The 16,855-nt window shown below is 43.3% G+C and overlaps 3 protein-coding genes across 10 annotated transcripts in view; 2 read left to right on the forward strand and 1 right to left on the reverse strand.

Moving 5' to 3' along the window:
• UHRF1BP1 (UHRF1 binding protein 1) overlaps positions 1-5,037 on the forward strand; it is a 72,900-nt gene extending 67,863 nt beyond the window's left edge. For both annotated transcript variants that reach the window (XM_027524954.1, XM_027524955.1), the window contains one exon: positions 240-5,037. In XM_027524954.1, the coding sequence (XP_027380755.1) occupies positions 240-365 (126 nt within the window). In that variant the 3' untranslated portion in view covers positions 366-5,037. The remainder of the gene's footprint in view (positions 1-239) is intronic.
• Positions 5,038-5,251: 214 nt separating this feature from the next.
• On the reverse strand, positions 5,252-14,184 carry TAF11 (TATA-box binding protein associated factor 11). Its single transcript, XM_027524964.1, has 6 exons — positions 13,977-14,184; positions 12,662-13,336; positions 9,646-9,791; positions 7,020-7,107; positions 6,593-6,689; positions 5,252-5,915 (listed from the first exon to the last, which is right to left on the reverse strand). The coding sequence occupies exons 2-6, from the start codon at positions 12,830-12,832 to the stop codon at positions 5,785-5,787; spliced, it is 633 nt and encodes a 210-aa protein (XP_027380765.1). The 5' UTR covers positions 12,833-13,336; positions 13,977-14,184; the 3' UTR covers positions 5,252-5,784.
• Positions 14,185-14,254: 70 nt separating this feature from the next.
• ANKS1A (ankyrin repeat and sterile alpha motif domain containing 1A) overlaps positions 14,255-16,855 on the forward strand; it is a 169,768-nt gene continuing 167,167 nt past the window's right edge. For 3 of the 7 annotated variants that reach the window (XM_027524956.1, XM_027524957.1, XM_027524958.1), the window contains exon 1: positions 14,259-14,605. In XM_027524956.1, coding sequence (XP_027380757.1) covers positions 14,397-14,605 — 209 coding nt within the window. In that variant the 5' untranslated portion in view covers positions 14,259-14,396. Of the gene's footprint in view, positions 14,606-16,855 lie in introns of all 7 variants that reach the window. The other 4 variants (XM_027524959.1, XM_027524960.1, XM_027524961.1 and 1 more) reach the window with 2 other exon arrangements.

Here is a 16,855-nt window from a genome sequence, read left to right on the forward strand (position 1 = left end):
GAGGTCAGGAGCTAGAGATGAATGCCTGCTGATGACATCTTCCACCTGCTGTTGTCCCTGCAGCTGATGAGCTCTGAAGAGGGGATTAGCCTCTGAGAAGAGACCTTGCTGGTTCTCTTGATCTTTGACCAAACTTGCGGATTGTGCTGCTTGAATTCTCCCTCCGTGTTCCCTTACTGGATGTCTTTGCAAGGTGTGTTACCTTATTGATTGATCATGACTTCTTTGTTGTTCCTCAGGTGAATGAACTGCCTACCCTACGAAAGGAACTTATAGAAACTAAACAAGCATTGGCTCAAGCCAACCAGGATAAAGAAAAACTTCTTGAAGAGATTAGGAAATATAACCCCCTCTTTGAGCTCTGACAGCAGTGGCTCAGCGATCTTTGCCAAGGAGAGAGGAGGAGATCACCAGCAGTCACACCACCTGTGACAGACTCCGTCCAGTGCTGGACAAGCCGGCGGAGGACGCACAGCTCACTCCTGGTGGTGTCCTTTGTACTAGCGGTTCTGACTTGGATGGAAGACAGGGCAAAGCATGACCACGTTCCAGAAAGTTGGGGCCCACGTTGTGTGTGGCTCAGGCATCACGTCTCGCCTGTCCTTTTGGCCCTCAGCACACTAGGTGGAATCTTCTCAACACTGTAGGGTCATTTCACCACCTGGTTTCATGGCAGAGACCTTTGCTTGCTCCACAACCTGTGTGAACAGCGCAGAGTTCCCATCTCCTTGTTCGGTCACCCACAGAGTCACCAAAGGTTCTGTGTCTCAGAGCTTGCTTTCTGTAGTGGACCTGGGAAGTGCTGCGGCGGTAGAATGGAACAGGAAGTAGCCAGCAAGGCGGGAGCCAGGGGAGGCACAGGAGTAAGTGAGACATGGATTCTGCCTTGTTTGGAAAGGAAACTAAGCCCCTGTCATCTTGGCTGATGTTACAATCAGATCGTTCAGGGTTAAGCTTCCTCTGTGTGACGCCTGTCATCGCTGTGATGCTGTGGTAGGAAGTAAACAGCAGTAGCGGCTCCCTTGTATCACCTCTCCCTTCTGTAACACAGTGTGTTTGAAATTTAAATCAAGAAACGATTCACTCTGGGCTAGGTTGAGGTCAAGGCTTGGTGGGGATCGTAGGAGAGCTTGGTTCCTACTGAACCCACTATTGCCAGCCGTGTCCTGTCTGTCTTCCACAGCTGCCCCTCACAGGTTTTTTCCTGTCTCCCGGGGGTCCCTGGCACATCAGCTTTCCCAGCGCTGTGACTTCCTACCAGCAATCTCCTTAGTCCTTGGTGGTGTCGGAACTGAAATTGTGTTTTATACGGTAACATAAACATCTCAGCAGTTGCCTCTCACCTGCCTCTATCACTGTGGCTTTTTAAAATCATGTTATTTTGACTTGAGTTAAAAAAAACCTTCAGCATAGCTAGGTTTTGCCCTAACTGCTGAAAGAGCTATTTCCCCCTCTTTCTTCCCTAATTCCTCCCCAACATTCTATCTTGATCCATACTGCTCTGTGCTGTACTTCAAGCTCTGTTGATTGGACAGAACTGTTCATCAGCGAAGTCACCTTGAATTGGCGAGATGGTAAAATAATGATTTAGTAGTGTCACTAAAGTCTTAATCACACATGACCTACTAGGGGAAAGATAAATGGTTTCCTTTATGGGGAATCATGCCTGACTTGTATATTCTAGTATTTTGACGATAAAAAGAAATATACATTCAAGAAGGAACAAGATCTAATTTGCTCAGACTTTTAAAGGCTTTTTGTTGTGATTTAAAACTAAGACAGTTTTAAAAACAGCAATTGCTATGAGTTTATGGGGATATCCTCTCATGCTTAGGAAACAGCTGAGAGACTTAAGAATAAACATCTTTCTGAGAGAATGTCAACAGTGGAAGTTCCCTATCGGTTGATGCTTGGTTTAACCTTATTTAAGAATTTTATAAATAACCTGAAAGTAGGATATTATAATGCAATCAAATGTCACTACTTCCAGGCAGTGAAGATAAACCAGAGGCGATTAAAAAAAAATTATTTGGCAAAACTAATACAATTATGAAAAGTTTAAAAATAAAATAAAATTAAAAAAAAGTTTGCAGAAGATTCAAAGACTGGGCTGTGAATACTCAGGAAATGTCAGGTGAGATTCTCTATAGGTTAGTGTGAAGCAGTGCCCTTAGGGGAGAATAAGCAACCACTGAGACAGTGAGCCCTGGAAAGAGCTCAGGAAAGAAACCTAAGCATTGCCATAAGGGAAGAGGGGTCAGAGTGCTGCTGTAGGGCGTGTGGAGCCAACACAGAAAACAGCATCTCAGAAAAGACCATGGTAACGCCTTAAATGATCTGTGCACTTCTAGGGGCCTTACTTACAGAGTATGTGGTGAAAGGTGAAAAGGTCTAGAGAACAGCAAAAATCATCAGGGGTGGAGGTACACGTCTTTAAAATGTGAGCTCCAGTTCTGAAAAGGATGAAAGCTGAGGGTAGTGTTAGGTCAGATATTCAGTCAAGATCCAGGGCATGTGCTTCGGGTCCCACAATACTAGGGCTGGCCCTTGTAGCCTTAGCACCTACAAGCACTTCTTGTAGCAAATCAGAAACTCCTAGGGCTCTCTGTTTAAGAAGTGGTGCTGTAAGAAAGTATATTGGTGCAGAAGGTTTACGAGGAATCCTTGCACGATGACTTTCCAAAAGGAATTATAGGAAACTGGGGTTATTTGGTGATATACAATGGAGTTACCCACTGCATCCCTCCACAGACTCCCCTTTAAGTGCTTCTGTCAAAGGCAGAATGATGAACAAAAAGGATCACTGGTCCTCTCCAGCGTGGCATGTCTAATGTTCTTAGAGGGGACAGAGGAAGAGCCAGTAGCCAGAAGACAGAATTATCCAACCTCGGGCTCACCTGCATTGGTCTCAAATCACGTTCTGGTTCTCTTCCCTTCCCCTGCTTTCCTGCCCTCCCTGTCCCTCCATGCGAAGAGTTGCCTGGTACACTTTCTCTTTAAGTGTCCGCTTGGTAGGAGGCAATAGAAACAAATCTGGCCAGCGCCGAGGCTCACCCCTTTAATGACCAGAGCTCGCTCAGGTTTCTGGGCTCTGTGGCGCTCTTGTCCATGTGACAAATGTAGCCCTAGAATTTGAATTTGCTTATGTGATAGCTTTGGCCATTGTCTTGAAGTTCCTCACTCAGGAAATACGGTAGAGGGTCAGCATCCCATGGAATTTTAGTAAAAGTCATCTTGTGTAACTTCATACTCCTATTCACTGGGGGGAGAAAAACTTTCATAGTGAAGAAATGTGACCTTGTTGGTAGTCCTCAGAATAAATGAAAAGGATGGAAGGAAAAAAATAGTAGTATCAGCTCCTTCGGCCTGCTGACGATTTCTGCCTTGGAGCTTTAAGACTGTGAACACGAAATAATAATACCTCAAGAAAATGTCTGGAGTGAAACACCCCTATCCAAGAGACTTCCGCCACTGCAGTCACCGTGTCAGCTGTGAAGCGTTTACACCTGGTATTACCTGTGACTGTCTAGATTTCCTGTTTACATGGAGGTACTGGAGATATGCTTTAGTGCAAATGGACTGGTTTAAATCTCTCTCAGCTAAGCTGCAGGGGTGCTTAGCAATCTCAAATCCTGTTTTTAACTCACTGGAATCATCTGTAAGCTAGTTTATTAGACCTAAGACAGAAGGAATGGGTTCTAGTCTAACCATGGCTGCTTTTTGCTGTGCATTTAATCTGACCCTCATTTTGCCATGGGCCTCAACCTTTATGTACACTTTTTCATGGTTCTGAAAGGAATGGTTCCTGTATTTGGAATATACAAGGCTTAAGGCAGCCCTCACATACCGCATAACTGAAATTCTTCCATTTCATCCACTTACGTCAGTTTTCCCATAGGCTAGTTTAGGGGGTGGTGGAAAGGTGGTGTAGTTTGAACATACCGATACAGGAACTTTGCATTCCAAACCTTTAAACTAAGGTTGGTTCGTTTTTTCCCTCCCTTATATGTTTACCTTAACTTCAAAAACAGTTAATAGTAATATCACAAAATGATGGAAACAGCATTGCTGCGCAAGCTAGTGGGATGACATCTGGCTATTTGAGAACTCCAAGAGCTGTCATTGCTCTGTGATTGACCATAGTCATTATTGTGCTTCAAGAGATTCTGCTGTGATTGAGGTCCTCTCCTTTCAGGGACTATAACCTTCCCTGGAATCTTCCCCTACCTCCTGCTGGAGGAGGAATATTCCCATTCACCTCTGGGTAGGTACATACAGTTGCTGTTGTTGAATGGGGATTATTTTTTCCATCTCTTACAACAGATACAAGGGGGAATACTCTTAGATAACCTTCAACTGTGAGGCTTTGCTAAGTGGCTATACTTGGGATGTGAACTTTCTTCCTTATTATCTGTAAATTTCAGCCTTATCCAGTATCTCATATTGCAATAGGTATAGCTCCTATGACCACTTAAAAAGCTTCCTCTGGAGCTGAGATATGTATTTTTGTTTATTTGGTTTTCCCTGCAGTTTTTGGTCAAGATTTAGCCTGAGTCTTACAGCGTTTCTTGGTGAAATGCACCACTGAAGTGTCTTCTCCACTAGCTAAGTACATGTTTAAAGCCACAAGTTTTAATGCTAGACACTAAAATCCAGATTTGCCCAACTTTGTGTCTAAGCTGTTTCCCCTGCTCAGGGTGCTAACCAGAATTGGAATCTTTACTGACATGCTCAGGAAAGCTTCAAAAGCAAAAAGCTTCAGAACCCCTCTCCTTATGGTACTGAATGATAGAGAAGAAAGAACTCTTGGAGATTGCCCATTGCCAATTATACTACAGTAGCCTTATTACTGCTAATCACTGTCAATAAAAAGTCCCTCCATTCCCCTCTTCTTGAGGAAAACAATGAGAATGTATCCAATGAACTGGAATATTGGTCAGTATTGAGAAATTTTAATGTTGCAATATCTAATCAAACCTTGAGTGTACTGGTTCTGTGAACCACCTGAAAAAAGCAAATTAAACTTATTAAACAGTATTGGTTCTGGTATATCTGTTTATAGGAATTGAAACACATAGGCATTTACATTGTTTTTAAGTGCTTTAAGTATTCTTTATGAGATACAATCTTAATGGTTCTAGTAGGGATGGGGAGGGCTCCAACTTTCACAAAAAATCCCAGACAAGTTTTATTTGGACACCAGCAAACTTCTCCCCATCCCAACCAGCTAGACAGAAAAAATACACACAAGGCAGGTTGGAAAACAGCTTTATTAATCATTCACCATAGAAGAATCTCAAATGTTTACAGGGACAAACTGTTCCACTGCTTCTGCTGTCACCATGTCCTTCATGGTGGAGTATCACAGGTCAAGTTTCTGATTGTTTCATTTACTTAAAACCAGATGTAAAGAAACAACCTAATTCACAGCAACTTCAGGCTTCAATGTGAAACCATCAAACCGTCTTGAACAGGTTTTCTTTCTGAAAGCAGCATTCCTGTCCAGAAGATGCTTAAGGCACACCAACCTTTCTTCTTCCAACTAGCCAGTAATAGTTAAATGCCTCAGATGCCCTCAGAGGTCCCAATATTTAGTCAATATTTAGTCAAGGCAAGTATGAAACAGGGTGCATGCCTTCTTTTAGATGCAATGAATTATCAGTTTTGAGAAAGACATTAAAATCATCATGGAATCCTTGGAGGACTGAGATACCAAAGCACCAGCGCAGAGAATCTCATGCAATAGGAAGTCCGGAAGCAGGGCTTCGTTCTTCTAGACTTGGTCTAGAAGAAGATGATTTTTTTGTGCTTTGAGTTGGGAATTTGCCCCTTCGACTTTAACCTCCGAACAGCCTCCCTCATGTGTTTGGGTTGCAGTGGTGGCATTTCTCCCCACTTCTCACACACATCCAGTGCTAAACAGAGGACAAGGAGAAGAGTTTCATTATCACACAAGAGCTTATCACAATCCTTTCGAGTCCTATAATGCTCATTAATTCCTCTTAAAGGTGCTAAAGAAATAAACCAAGATATTTTCCCTTCTTCAGAGAATGCTATAAAATGTATCATTTAGCTTTAGCATGATATCCCACATCAGGCCTTATCACAGGCAACAGTTCAAAACACAGCTTCTCCTTGAAAGAATAAATATTTCACCAGCTAGAAATTAGCAGAGAGTAGCAGCCAGGTTCTTTACTTGATGGACAGGAGCTCCCAGGGGATCATAACATCAGGGACAACTACTCACCATACCACACTGGTCAGCCCCAGGGATGACTTTCTTTGTATCTCTACTTTGGGGAGCAGAAATGAACAAAGTCCATTGGAGAAAAATACCGTCTACTTGTCACCCTGGGCTGAGGACAAGAATCAGGAAGGGAGACTTCCAAGGTGTTTCCAGACCTCCTAGTATTGAAACTTTCAAGGAATAATGCATTCAATACATGCTCTCCTGAATATAAGGCTCTTGCCTTGGTCAACTTCTAGTGTAAATGGAAACTACCACTGGGACCTCATAAGTCTCTCAGTATATATATCCTTGGAAATAAGACCACCACAGGCTCAATCCAGTATTTAGACCAATACCACTTACCTTCTTCTACCACCTCCCCGACGAAAACTTTTGAAATACCAGACATAGCAATAACAACATTCTGAGACACAGAGGTGCCTGTGATGGACTGGATCAGCTTGAAAGAAGGACAAAAGACTGTGAGTAAGGTAGTCAAGGACTGGCTTTGGAACATAACACCCACAAGAGCTCTGAACTAAGAGTTCACTAAAGGCTTGATGCTGAAACTGACACCAGTAATACAAGCTTTCAGGTGTATAATGGCCTATTTGTCAAGAATATAAAACTACAACTGGTCAGACTATTGAGGGGCATGTATTTTTATTTTCCTGCCTAAATGTTCCACCAACTTGCCTAATACTTCACTGCAAAATGTCAGTGGATACAGCCCTTGAGCCCTGTTCAATTCTCATGGCTCATGGAAATGAGTGTGACAGTCCGTCCTTACCCTTTTAATGGCTGCCTTAGGGAAAGCTGACCGGCGGTACATTTCATAACGGTTCAGCTGCTCCTCAGAAAAAGAAGAAACCAGGATTCTAGACAAAGATTCAGGTAATTAAGTTCACTTATAACAACAAATACTTAAGATATACACATTATTATGTCAATAAAACCAAGTCTCAGACATTAAAAAAATTAATTTTTCAAGGGACCAATAGTATTCGGCTTAGTATTTATGAGGAATGAAGAGAAAGTATTTCTATTACTCGACAACAGGTGAAACATAAGTTCCTTTCTTACTTCACTAAGAACAAAAACAATGTTGGGTTACTGAATCACAGTAGATAGATTATGTTTTCAGCAGTAGGCTCTCTCTTCCCATAATGCTACCTCACTACATTTCACATGATAAACATTTTTCAAAAACCAGATAAAGAAGTATTAAAAAGCATGGTGCTAGTGAGGGTGGGAAGACACAAATTCATACATGCTGGTAGAGTGTGGGTGGAACACCTTTTTGGGGATTCTGAAAATACAAATGAAAATCCTTTGAAAATGTTCATATTGTTTAAACTACCAATTACACTTCCAGGGGTTTATTTTAGGAAGTATATGGACAGGTATGCAAAGACATGCTCAAAGATGTTGATCATAATGTCAAAAGAAAAACAAAACAACTGCAGAGGTAGATTACATTATATTATAGTTCATCAACATAATAGAATACAATGCGGCTGTTAAAAATGACAATTTACGGGCATATTTACTGACATGAAAATATGTATATATATCAAACATTAAACTATATCTGAAAAGGTATATACACAAATATATGCCCTGGGTAAACTCTGGGTTGTGGGGTTATAAGTAATTGTTTTTTCTATTTTTCTGTATTTTCTGAATTATTTGCAACAAATTCATACTATTTTTACAATCAGAAAACATAATGAAAACAGGTTATCAACAGTATTTAACATCTTTGAAATTAATTTTATTTACAGATAAATATATGTAAAGAAAATATCTTGGTGAATATATGTCAAAATGTTAACTGTGATACTTTCAAATCCTAAAAGATGATGCTGTGAAAGTGCTGCACTCAATATGCCAGCAAATTTGGAAAACTCAGCAGTGGCCACAGGACTGGAAAAGGTCAGTTTTCATTCCAATCCCAAAGAAAGGCAATCCCAAAGAATGCTCAAACTACTGCACAATTGCACTCATCTCACATGCTAGTAAAGTAATGCTCAAAATTCTCCAAGCCAGGCTTCAACAGTACTGTGAACTTCCAGATGTTCAAGCTGGTTTTAGAAAAGGCAGAAAAACCAGAGATCAAATTGCCAACATCCGCTGGATTATTGAAAAAGCAAGAGAGTTCCAGGAAAACATCTATTTCTGCTTTATTCACTATGCCAAAGCCTTTGACTGTGTGGATCACCACAAACTGCAAAATTCTTAATGAGATGGGAATACCAGACCACCTGACCTGCCTCTTGAGATATCTCTATGCAGGTCAGGAAGCAACAGTTAGAACTTGACATGGAACAACAGACTCGTTCCAAATAGGGAAAGGAGTACGTCAAGGCTGTTTATTGTCACCCTGCTTATTTAACTTATATGCAGAGTACATCATGAGAAATGCTGGGCTGGATGAAGCACAAGCTGAAATCAAGATTGACGGGAGAAACATCAATAACCTCAGATATGCAGATATCACCACCCTTATGGCAAAAAGCAAAGAAGAACTAAAGAGCCTCTTGATGAAAGTGGAAGAGAGTGAAAAAGTTGGCTTAAAGCTCAACATTCAGAAAACTAACATCATGGCATCTGGTCCCATCACTTCATGGCAAATAGATGGGGAAACAGTGGAAATAGTGACAGACTTTTATTTTGGGGGGCTCCAAAATCACTGCAGATGGTGATTGCAGCCATGAAATTAAAAGACACTTACTCCTTAGAAGAAAAGTTATGACCAACCTAGACAGCATATTAAAAAGCAGAGACATTACTTTGCCAAGAAAGGTCTGTCTAATCAAGGCTACGGTTTTTCCAGTAGTCATGTATGGATGTGAGAGTTGGACTATAGGGAAAGCTGAGTGCCGAAGAATTGATGCTTTTGAACTATGGTGTTGGAGAAGACTCGAGAGTACCTTGGATTGCAAGGAGAACCAACCAGTCCATCCTAAAGGAGATCAGTCCTGAATATTCATTGGAAGGACTGATGCTGAAGCTGAAACTCCAATACTTTGGCCACCTGATGTGAAGAACTGTCTCATTTGAAAAGACCCTGATTCTGGGAAAGATTGAAGGCGGGAGGAGAAGGGAATGACAGAGGCTGAGATGGTTGGATAGCATCACTGATTCAATGGACATGAGTTTGAGTAAACTCCAGGAGTTAGTGATGGACAGGAAGGCCTGGCATGCTGCAGTCCTTGGGGTCGAAAAGAATCGGACATGACTGAGCGACTGAACTGAACTGAAAGTGATATTTTTCTTTTAACTTAACCATAATATTGATATATTAATTATCTTAGTTTGAGTTTAAAAAAGTAAATTTTAAGGCCAAGAAAAATGTATTAACTATGTGGTCAGTTTAGAGCCTTGAAAAGGGAGTGATCAGAAAACTGACTTACTGCATCTTTTGAATCTCATCTTCATCCACTTTCTGCTTCTTCTCTTTCTTCTCTTTGGTATCTATTTTCAGTTTTTTGGCTGCAGGAGTAAGTAATGAGTCTTCCCTTTCAACTGCTGTTAAATCTGCAATATCCTGACTCTTGAGCTAAGAAGACAAAAGAAACCCTTTATATATACGGCCTACTTTACAAACTTGAGTAAGGCAAAAAGACATTGTTCTCATACAACACAACGAATTCTCTTATTTCTGTAGTTTTTTGGTTCCAGGCATTGGCTGTACATCAAAGATAAGATATCCTATCTCTACTAAAGGAGTTTACAGCCCAACCGGGGAAAGAAAAGCTGCTACATAATCCAGTTTTCCAGGTAACCTATGATCCTAGTTTCAGTATCTGTTTACACAGGCATGGTAATGCCAAGGATCATGAAAGCCACACTCCCCTTGAGCCCACCCTTCTGACCTCATTCTTTATTTATTTGGCTGCCTTGGGTCGTAGTTGTGGCTTGTGGCATCTTTCACATGCTGCGGACTCCCTAGTTGTGGCGCAAGGGCTTCAGGGCACGCAGGCTTCAGGAGTTGTGGCACGCGGGCTTGGTTGCTCCCACACATGTGGGATCTTAATTCCCCAACCAGGATGGAACCCACATCCCCTGGGTTAGCAAGGCAGATTTTCAACCACTGGACCACCAGAGAAGTCAGTGACTTCAATCTTTGGAGGGGATATAAGAAAACTTCTCTCCATACAGCCAGCTCTTCTTCGTCTAAACCTACGGATTTCTTTACCAATGATGAGTCCATGTGGAAAGAATATTTTAAAAAGGGCACCTTCTTATCAAAGCAGTGTTTCTTTGAATTTGGAACTTTTAAGTGAGCTTCTCACACATGTAGTGCTCTTTTCTTCTTTCCAATTCTACTGTATCAAGCAAATATTTATTTCCCATTACTGGACTGAGAACTTGAACTTTTTTTTTTGGCCTTGCTGTGTGGCTAGTGGGATCTTAGTTCCCTGACCTGGGATTGAACCTGGGCCCCTTGCAGTGAGTGTAGAGTCTTAACCATTGGAATTCCCTAGACTGAACATTTTTTGAAGGTTTGTCTCTTATTATTTATCCCTCTTTGCATAAACATTTAACATTGTTTTATTCACAATATGTTTAATAAAGACAGCAAAAACCCCTCAAAATCCAAACTTCATCCCCTCCAACTTAACATAGAATCTAAGGATATGACAAACCTCATTAATGAGATTTAACTTCTGTTTTCCTTACAGAGGAACTCACATTTAAATTCATATGGGAATATGAGAGGTAGGTGAGAGTGAAGGCAGTAAATCTTTTAACAACTTTTTCAACTTCTTCTCTGGTTACTGATACATATGAATTTTCCAACCTTTTTGTGCTTCAATTTTGATGATTTACATTATCCTTAAAAATGAGCCATTTGTCTTGAATTTTCAAAATTAGTCTAAACTTGAACATTAGATTTTCTTAAATCTTAAAGATCTCCAAATCAGTGCCTATAAACACTGCAAATAAGCAGGTCTTAATTTTATTGTTTCTTACAGTTTTTAAAGCACTAACTCATTAATGTCTATTTTTAATCCCTATTAACTCCTTGCTTTTACATTCTTCTGGTTTATCTTGTTCTTTTTTTGGTTTCTTGAGGTGGGTGCTTATTTTCAGTATCTCTGTAAAAATATGTAAGACAATGACTTTTTCTTTAAATAAAAATTTGGTAAAATCCAATAGGATTTGATGTTAATTTCTTTAATCCAAAGCTATTTAGAAATTGGTTTAAAATGTCCAGGTGTTAGTTTTTTTGAGGGAGTGGGAGAAACTCTGTGTTGTTAATTTCAGGTTCTATTGCACTGTACTGACAGAATATGATGTTATGATTTTTATTTTTAAGAATTTATGCTTTTCTTTGTGGTCTGGTATATGATCCATTTAAAAAAGTGTTTCAGAAGCATCAAAAGTTTTTTATCTTCTAGGTGCACAGCTCTTTACTGAACTAAGCTAATTATTACTCAAATCCTTTCTGTCCTTGAGATCTGTTTTTTAAGTTCCTTCTTAAAGTAGTTTTGTCACATTTTTCTTAAAGTTCTTAATTTTATATATTTTGATGCAACTTTATGTTCTGAAAGGCAGCTTCCATTTAATCCAATGTCTTCTCCCATGAGCTCACACTTAAATTCAAACAGGAATTACAGTTCCAAGACCTCAAGACTCTATTTTTAGAAATGGAACCTACCTAAGGCTCTAAGATTCTGGTCTTCTGACTGATACTCAGAAGCAACACTGCTGAACACTTGGGATAGCAGTTTGGTGCTATAGAAACTCTTGGACATTAGCACCTAGGTCACTGGTAGCAGTTAAATGTCCCAAGAGGAGGAGAACGTGACTAAATTACTACCTCAAAGTCTCCCATTAACGACTCAGCCTATAGTGACGAAGTTATGCTTAAGCAATATCTCAGAAATCATATTGAGGTGAAAGGGGTACCAGGAATCCTGGGTTCTAGCTTTTACCCTCCGTTTCAATGTCGATTGGCATCGACCCCAATTTCCTCACCAGGAAAACCAAGAAGCTATTTGAAATTCCCTTGGCAGTGGCTTTTTAAAGTCTTCATTGAATTTGTTACATTATTGTTTCTGTTTAATGTTTTGGTTTTTTGGCTGCGAGGCATATGGGATCTTCGCTCCCCAAACAGGGATGAAACCCGCACAGGCTGCATTGGAAGGTGAAGTCTTGACCACTGGACCGCTAGGGAAGTCCCCTCTTTGAAGCACCTTTAACGCCCAAGGGCAGTGATTAAAAATACTGACCTAATGGTTGAGTTACTGGAACTCAGACGGCTCTAAGGTTTCCTCCCCTTTTATACCCCAACTCTGCGACTGCAGATCTAAAGGGTTATGGTGACCTCGACTGTTTTAGCTTGGGAGGGACCAAACAGGAGGCCTGTCGGGCGAGAAGTGACACAAGCTACGCCGGCCTCATGGACACATCTCTCCCTACCTCGCCTTCTTCAGCGGCGGCCTCTTTCAATTCCCCGTCTCCGTCACCGTCTGTTTCCTCCGGGATTCCGTCCGTATCTGTAACCCTGGGGCCCCCAGGAGCCGCCGTCGTCTCGTCTGATTCCCCGGTCTCTCCACCTTTTTCCTTGGGCGATTCGCAGGCATTATCCATCGCGGCTAGAACCCGGGAGAGGAGAACGCGCCGCTGTCAGACTCCCGAGCTCAGGACGCAGCTTACTTCCGGTCGTCGCGCTCCGATGACATCACCAAGACCGCTGCTCCAAGGGGTCATTTAGAGACGCGCCAGGAGGGTTGCAGGGCTTCGGTTTACTCATTTGGTGGCGGTGCGGAGAGGGAAAGTTGAGGGTACGGAAATCAGTTTGTGGATTTTCCACCTTGAGAAGCCAGCATTTGTAAAGGAGGGTTTTGTTGTTTACTGAAGGGCTCCTTTTTCCTTTCCGTCCTTCTCAAATCACAACCTGTTAACGCCTTCCTAATCTGCTTTCCTCAGAGGAAAGTTTGCGGACAGGAGAAAACTCCATCCGTTGTTCGCCCTTGTGGAAAGCAGCTCCCGGGCAAACGCAGACAGGAACTCAACCTTTTACGCGTTCAGTTGGACCTCAGAGGCTTGTGTTAACATGGAATTGTCAGCATCTCTCTTTTGTTCCTCAAGCACCTAAAAAAATAGTCGTACAGCTTGAACTGAATTTATCCAAATTGATTAGTAACTCCACAACTACTGAGCGCTTCTTCGAGCCAGAAATAGCCCTAGTACCAGAAGCAAAACAGGTAGTTTCTACCGAATTGCATATTTCCCAATTCACCAGTACTCAAGATCAGAGTCGGTTTTACAAATCTGACCTTTAATGTCAGTTTGGTTAATATCCGTCAAAAGTAAGAGGAAACGGGGCTCCCTGGCAGTTCAATTGTTAGAACTCTGCGTTTCCATTGCAAGGGGCGATGGTTCGATTGGGGAGCTAAGGTCCTCCATGGTGGGGCGAGAGGGAGGGCGGTAAAAAAAAAAAAAAAAAAAGAAACTAAGAGGAAACAAATCCTAAAGGGAGGGAAGTCTTTCCTTTGAATGTTTCGCTTTAACGAGGCATTTCAAGGATTGGGAGCATAAAGTGGGGTTATTTCCCTTTTAAGAATCTCCTCTCTTTCCGCATGAGGTGCGGAGGAGGTCACATTATTCACATATTTTATCACTAGGTTCCCAAACCCATGACATATTTATGGTGCAGAGGGAATGGGCTTGCAAATGTTGGTGCGCGTTACCACACTTCTCTCTTTGTTTCTACACTGCCTGGATGAATTACCGTATTTCCTGTCTTGCGAGTTCCCAAAACCTCTGGAGGAGGGCACTTCAGGGGGCGCGGACAGGTGGACCGCGCTCGTCACCTTCCACTTGTACAGCGGGTGACCCCACGACGCAGCCCTCTTGGCAGGGAAGGCTTATCAGGGCGCAGCCGGGTCCACTCGGCTCAGACGGCAGCCACCTGCGCCGGCCCGCGCGGCCCCGCCCAGCTAGGTGGGCATGGGGGCGGGGCGCGGGGGCGCGGTGACGCGTGACGCCGGATCCCGGAAGTGACGCGCCCCTGAGGGACAAGGCGTGGGGAGGGGGGGTGGTGTCCCCGGCCGGCTCCGGGGGTGCGTTGCCCGGAGACAGAAAGTTTGGGAGCCAGAACGGGTTCGGCGGCGGCCCAGGGAACGGGGTCCAGGGCGCGGTGGCCCTGGGGATGGGGAAGGAGCAGGAGCTGCTGGAGGCGGCCCGCACCGGACACCTCCCGGCCGTGGAGAAGCTGCTGTCCGGGAAGCGGCTCTCCTCAGGCTTCGGGGGCGGCGGCGGCGGCGGCGGCTCTGGAGGCGGTAGCGGCGGCGGCAGCGGCTCTGGAGGTGGCGGCGGCGGTCTTGGCTCCTCGAGCCATGCCCTGTCCAGTCTGCTCAGGTAGGTAACGCTCCGGGTCCGGGTAGCTCTTGGAGACCCCCTTCCCCCGTCCGTCGCCTGGGTCCCCGGAGAGATGGGGGCTCCGGAGACCCTGGCTGGCTGGGTTTGCTAGGTTTCCTGGGGCGAGGGGCGCCGGTGCGGGTCCGCGCGGCGTCGGGCTGTCTTCGTCTCCCGTCCTGACCGGGCTGCGAAGAATGGTGGGAGTGCCCAGGTGGCAGCCTCCGCCGCATGGCATAGCCCGGGCTTCACCGTCGGGTGCCAGCTGCTGTATCTCACAAGCCACTTTATGGGGGAAAATATGTGTATTTTAAATCTCCCTCATCTCCTGCAGAAACTCCCACGCCTTACAGAATCTCGCGGTTCCCCTGAAGAAATGCTCTCGATTCCATTCTTTGGGGAACTTGGAACCTTCCACCAGGCTCTGCAGGACATGGCTTTTGTTGTTTATATTAAAATCGTCTCTAGGTTTATTACGTTCAAAGTGTTCTTCTTTGAGCCCCTCTTGTGCTTGAAGCTTAAATTCCAGTTTATTGTAGTGAACCTCACTGGATTAGTTTGTTAAGTGGCAGATGCAGGGTTCATCAATCAGGGGGTTTATTCATCAAAAAATGAAGCGTTAGACTTGTCTAGGACACTGAGGAGTGCTTTAAACTTTTCCAAGGTCTGTTAAAACAAACACTTGAATCTGGAGCTGTAAGGATTGAGAGGAAAAAGGTCGTGTTTTGTGTGGCTTGGAGGGGCGATTGGAGGTGCTTTGTCAGTGTGAGTAAAATGTGATGTTTCAGCAGCACTTTCATAGCCGGTTTTCTTTTCCTTCCTTGTTCTTTTGAGGTTTTTAAGAAGTGGAAGTTCACTTAGAAATGGCTTCGTTTGCTTTTGTTCCCCATTAGTTTATGTAACTTCAGTTTGAGTGAGCTTGGACCAAAGAAGCCTAAGGCTCTATTAAATTATTAGGTATTAAGCACTGAGTACAAAGCCAGGCCTATACAGGAAGATACTAAAAAGCAGTCTAAGAGAAGAATGCTCCCAGGGAGTTCTTTAGGGGAGGCAAAAATCAGTACCATTTGCAGCAATTTCTACAGCTCCCTAGGACAATGCTGTCACATAATTAGTACTCAAGATTTGTTGAATAAACACAGGTATTAATTAGGGAATGACACATTTCTACATAAACTGATGGTGGTACTCACTGTTAGTAGTTCAAAAAAATGAGAGGTTACTTTGGGATGGGATGAGGTGGAGATGAGGAGGGGGACGTCAGCTGATGTGAAGGATGTGAGGATTTGGGTAGGTGACGCACTATGAGAGCATTCCAGGTGGGCCACCATTGTCAGGGGCACAGAGGTCTCCTTTGTGCTAGTGGGCCACTAGAAGAGCTTTCTATCCAGAGCTTTAAGTGGTTGGGTATGATAAAAGGAAATAATGGACAGCTGTACTTCCATCTTTCCGAGTGATTTAGTCTTTCTTTATTTTTCTGATTCTTGTATCAGTGCCTGACACAGGTGTTCAATAAATGTACTTTGAATGCATAATTTGGGTTTGAAATTTTACCTGGATTACTTAGATATTTCTGCACTTCTGATGTCTGTGAGATGAGAGAAAGGCCATACCGGTTTGGAGGTGCCTGTCTCTTATGCATTGAAGGCTACAGCATTTGTGTGCCAGAGATACCTTATTCCCCAGTATCCTGCTGAATATCCTGCTGAGGTGAGAAACTTTCACATATCTCCTGCCTTCAAGTACAGGTCGGGTTACTCTTAGTTCTCTCACTCAGGGACTGTTGACATTTTGCTGAAAATTTAGCGCCCTGTAGTTAAGCAAGACTAGAAAATCTTTGTTGATTTTTTTTTTTACTTTGGGCTTCATGGTCATATGTCCAGTTTCTATAGTAAAGGGTGGATGGCTTGTGTAAGAGAGCTTGCTCCTTCTGACCTGCTCCTGTATCTGTTATCCAGGTGATAGATAGCCTCAGAGCTGCCCTGGCGTCTCATCCCTGTGACTCCCACGGGCAGGGAGGACCTGCAGGCACTGGTTACACTAGGTGTGTCATTAATTAGATGGGACTCTGGTTCAGCCTAGTGAAGGATTTCTGAGAAATTGAAACCGTGCATTTAGATAATCCCTAGGTCAGCACGTCCTCCCTTTTTAGGTTTTGAAATAGTAGAGGGCAGATCTCCTGTGCCTACACACCCACCTCAAGGACCCTGGGTTATTAATGAGAGCCATGGCGCCGTGGCTGCAGATCTGGCC

The sequence above is a fragment of the Bos indicus x Bos taurus genome, chromosome 23 (assembly GCF_003369695.1).
Source record: "Bos indicus x Bos taurus breed Angus x Brahman F1 hybrid chromosome 23, Bos_hybrid_MaternalHap_v2.0, whole genome shotgun sequence".
In the NCBI taxonomy this organism is placed as follows: domain Eukaryota; kingdom Metazoa; phylum Chordata; class Mammalia; order Artiodactyla; family Bovidae; genus Bos; species Bos indicus x Bos taurus.